This window comes from Quercus suber, unplaced genomic scaffold (assembly GCF_002906115.3).
Source record: "Quercus suber isolate HL8 unplaced genomic scaffold, Cork oak 2.0 scaffold_257, whole genome shotgun sequence".
Lineage (NCBI taxonomy): Eukaryota > Viridiplantae > Streptophyta > Magnoliopsida > Fagales > Fagaceae > Quercus > Quercus suber.
In genome coordinates, this window is record NW_027069713.1 from 867824 (window position 1) to 872316 (window position 4493).

The following is a 4493-nucleotide window of genomic DNA, read 5'->3' on the forward strand; positions in this document are numbered from 1 at the left end:
CAATTTGCCAAATCAATTGTTTGTTTTCTACATATATATATATATATATATATATATGATATATGATATATATATATATATATGATATATGATATATATATATATATGTGGCTCATTCTATATATGGAAATTAATCCACCTTTTTTTATTTAACACTTACTAATTATAAAAAGCAATTAACAAAACTATATAGGAATCTCTCAATCCATCTTCATCTTCCTAAGTCTTAATTGTCATGATTTTCTTCTTTATTTTATTTTCTTTATTCAAAAAAATTAATTAGGATATCTTTGATTTGTGTTTCTGGAAACTCTAAAACTGTTTTGAGATTATTAAAAAAAAAAGAAAAAAAAGAAGCCAAATGTGTGTGAACTGGTTTTGTTGTGATGGTGTTATTGTTGGCTGGCAGGACAATAGTGACTTCAATGGTCCCATTTAGGTTTAGTCAAAAATATTGCACCAAACTCACGTTGATATTTCATTTCATTTCATTGAGTCAAAGAGATTGCACCAAACTATTTAATTGGTCTCAATCAATGTTGGCTTTTAGACCCTGTATAACAATCATTAAACCTTTTTTTTTTTTTTTTGGAGAGTATCATTAAACCGATTTTAAGGTCAAGTTGTTAATTAGATAAATTATGAACTGTTTTTGGTTATTGAAACAATCATCAATATCAATTACTTTGAAAATGAACTAGAACACACATATATGATGACTCCAAAAAAAAAGAAAAAACCAATAAAATAGAAATTCCACAATAAAACCCACAGACTTCAATGCTCCCATTATCAAATAGAAGTTTACAAATGAATAGCTCTATACTTTGTAAACTTAACTAAAGTTACCAAACTTAGCTCTAAGATCCACGGACTTCTTTGATATAAAGTTGTTCCAACACAAACCTCCAATCCACAACTTTAAGACTCCATTTAAAGGCTTAAATCCAATATATGAGATAACTGGTATGCAACAACTTCAATAACCACCGGTTCATATTATGTGTGGAATGATCTTTGATAGTAACTTTTTTGAGCAAAAGGCACAAAATCTTTAGATCTATAACAGAGAAGGTCCAAAAGTCTCTTGGACCTCTATTAGGGTTTTTTTTAAAATACCTTAATTTGATTATGCCAAACCCTAATCATTTAATGGGTTGATGAGCTGAATTTTACATTTCAGTAATCCCAAGATTTGCTCTATCGAGATGCAACTCAATTTATTAAAATCAAGGCTTCTCAATCGGTCAAGTTTCAAGAGGTGTCGAGCAACACTGTTTAGCACAATAACTTCTAGCACCAAGGTAGAAAACTTGACAACACTTTGACACTCTAAAAATACTAAACTAAGATTGTTTTGTTCTGGTTTGCCAATCTAAAACCTAAACCTAACACAATAGATTGAGTATATCAGTAATATAGCCCAAAAATTGAACTTGTAGTGGTTTATATGTGATAATGTATACTTTTGGATTATTAAAAAGGATCATATACCTTAGTGACTCTTTCACCTCTTTAATGTCAAGCCAGCACCGCAATGTTGCTGTCGCTAAATAATCAGTCATTTAAAAAGTTTTTTTTTTAAATTATTTATTTACAAGATGGAAATTCTACTCTGACCTAATCTAAGTGTATATGTATGTAAAACTCATTTCTGGAGTTTTGAATCCTGAGCCTTGCCTCTCACACCTCATAAATACTTATACTTGTGGAATGATTATCGCACCAAGGGTATGCAGTGGTCACTTAAAAAGTTTTAAAAGGTCATAAAATGTTCTATTTATTTATTTTTATTGTTAAAGGATTTGATGAAATATATATTATTTCTGTCTCTTCATTTTTCAGCTATTAATGTAGAATAATAATATTGGGGATTGAGTGCACAATATAAAATGCTAATAATGCATTAGAATTAAGAATAGTGATATAGTTAGAATCTGGATACCTTTAATTATTGAAGGACTTAACATAAAACCATAAAAAAATTTATAATTTGGGAATGATAGAATCAAATTTGCCAATCGCCAATACTCATTAACATTGCTTAAACACCATTGAAATTTCCTTTTCACCTGAATCCACACTAAGATGTCTACATACAAGTGTACGCACCCTCTATTCTATGCAAAAAAAGGAAAGAAGGAAGAAAAAAAGTGTGCCGTGTCCTCTATATATTAAATCCTTCATTTCTCTCCAGTATATAAACTCATTGCCATATTGCATTCTCATCACTCAATCCATCAAGTTGTAGCCTATCTCCCCCTTTCTCTCACACACATACATATAAACATATATACCTTTTGCTTGTTTGCTAGACGTTACCTCTAAAATGGAGAGGAGTCAGTTGCTCATACAGGTTGCCCACCAGAGACAGACTCTCTTCGATGAGGTTTTTACTCATACTTTACGTTGATTTGCATATACAAAATTACATACAACAAGTTATATTCTCTCCTTTTCTAATATGAACATGCACAAGCGTGAAATACTTATCCATTATACGTGACACTAGTTTTCCATGTAGTAATATAGACTCTACAAAAACTATACTACAATATATGTGCATGTATTTGCATAAATTACATGTCTGCAAGCGTTAGTACATATTAAAGTGTTGAAGTATTTGAGCAAGTACTCAGTGATAGACATGGTGAATCGACACAAAATTTGAAACACTTGGGAGATGCAATATAGATGCATATATTGATCTAGATATTATAATTTCTTTGTGAGCACACATAAATTTCATCCATGCTATTCCATGATTTTATGTTTTGAGGTTTTGATATTTTGTATATTGTGTCTTTGTAGGGACTCCTAGACGAACAATTTGTTCAATTGGAGGAGCTGCAAGATCGTACTAATCCAAATTTTGTCGAGGAAATTGTCACAACTTACTACCAGGATACATCTAGACTAATCCTCAACATAGAGCAGGAATTGTGAGTTATTTTTTCATTTAACTTTCTTCTTTTATCTTTTCATCTTTATTTCTTTTTTCTTTTGTACCTCTTTTGTGAAGGTGATAATGACTTTCTGATTGTGTTTATGCAGGGAGAGGAGGCCACTTGATTATGGTAGGCTGGATGGCTATATGTATCAATTCATGGGAAGTAGCACAAGGTATATATTTCAACCAAAAAAAAAAAAATGGTGAAAATTACATATTATATTTACATTATGAAAGGTGGTAGAGCCGTGTTGGGTTCAACACAATAATGTTCTTTATCTCCATTATATTCTATTGGTGCAGCTTTGGAGCCAAAAAGGTTAAAGCCGAGTGCTCATTGTTCAGGGAATATTGCAGAGCAGGAAATGGAGAAGGGTAATTCATCTTCCAACTTAATTCCATATTATCACATTCATTCACACCCATGGATGGTTGTCAAATTTAAGTCCTTAGTTTTATTTAACTCCCTTGAGTAAGGCCCTGATGGAGTAATATTTTCTCTAAATTGTTAAAGATTTTTAGTCATGCAAAAAATTGCATGCAATTACTTCCTTTCTCAGAGTCTGTTTTTATTACATAAAGGCATGGAAATTTTGTGTTCATGAAACGGGTGTCACTAATTCGAATCTCTCTTGATGTAACCAGAAACTTATCAAAAGAAAATTTCTAATAACTTATAAGCAGAAAACAGTCTTACTAGACATGTCCTAGTTATTCAAAGATATCCATATATAGGTCCAAGATCTCTTACTCTTAGTATACGGAAAATCCATGATCCGTGATTGATGTCATATAATCATATCAATGTCATAATCATTCTGTTGCAATGAACAAAAGCAGATGCACGAGAACTTTCCAACAACTGAAGAGAGAATATGCCACACTAAAAAGGAAACTTGAAGCTTACTTTCAGGTGCCCTTTCTATTTTCTCTTTTTGAGTGGGATTCTATAGAATTCATACTGATTTTTATCCATAAAAAGGAGTGTCTAATGCTATGCATTTTACCTTCATTGCTTTGATTCTTAACCATTCAGCTAGCAAGACAAGCTAGGCTTACCCAGACAGCATCTCCGCCCGGGTAAGGAATTGATCAGAAAGAAAGGCAGAGACAGATCCTAGCTACTTGTGTTAAAGTGTGATTGGAGAACTTTGTACTTTGTCTGTGTACGAATTCACCCTAGGAATGTTTTGGTTTTTCAGTAACCTATGTTTTAATATATGTATCTTAGCTCATAAATAAAAATGGAGTAGTGGTATTTTTGCTACGTCTGTGTGTATTGATGACTAACTTGATGCAATGGCCAATGGGCCAGTATGTGTGACAGAGAATACCAGTTTTTATTCCTGCCTCAAAGTTTATTCCAAAGCCCAATTGGAGAAATTGATTACTGGGCTAGTGGGCTCAGTCCTTGACCAGTCCTAGTTACGTAGGCCACAGTAGAGCCTTCAGCCAAGTAATTGGGCTCGTTTTGAGATTATTTTGGGCCAGTTTTTGTCCAGTTTCACATTCATAGGCCATAGCAGAGCCTTCCGACAAGTAT

At 32.5% G+C, this 4493-nt stretch overlaps 1 protein-coding gene across 1 annotated transcript; it reads left to right on the forward strand.

Moving 5' to 3' along the window:
* Positions 1-2108: 2108 nt before the first annotated feature.
* On the forward strand, positions 2109-4217 carry LOC112033297 (histidine-containing phosphotransfer protein 4). The gene is made up of 6 exons (XM_024066078.2): positions 2109-2389; positions 2812-2942; positions 3055-3123; positions 3254-3325; positions 3791-3863; positions 3987-4217. Exons 1-6 carry the CDS (start codon positions 2330-2332, stop codon positions 4032-4034), a joined length of 453 nt encoding a protein of 150 aa, XP_023921846.1. The 5' UTR covers positions 2109-2329; the 3' UTR covers positions 4035-4217.
* Positions 4218-4493: the final 276 nt, after the last annotated feature.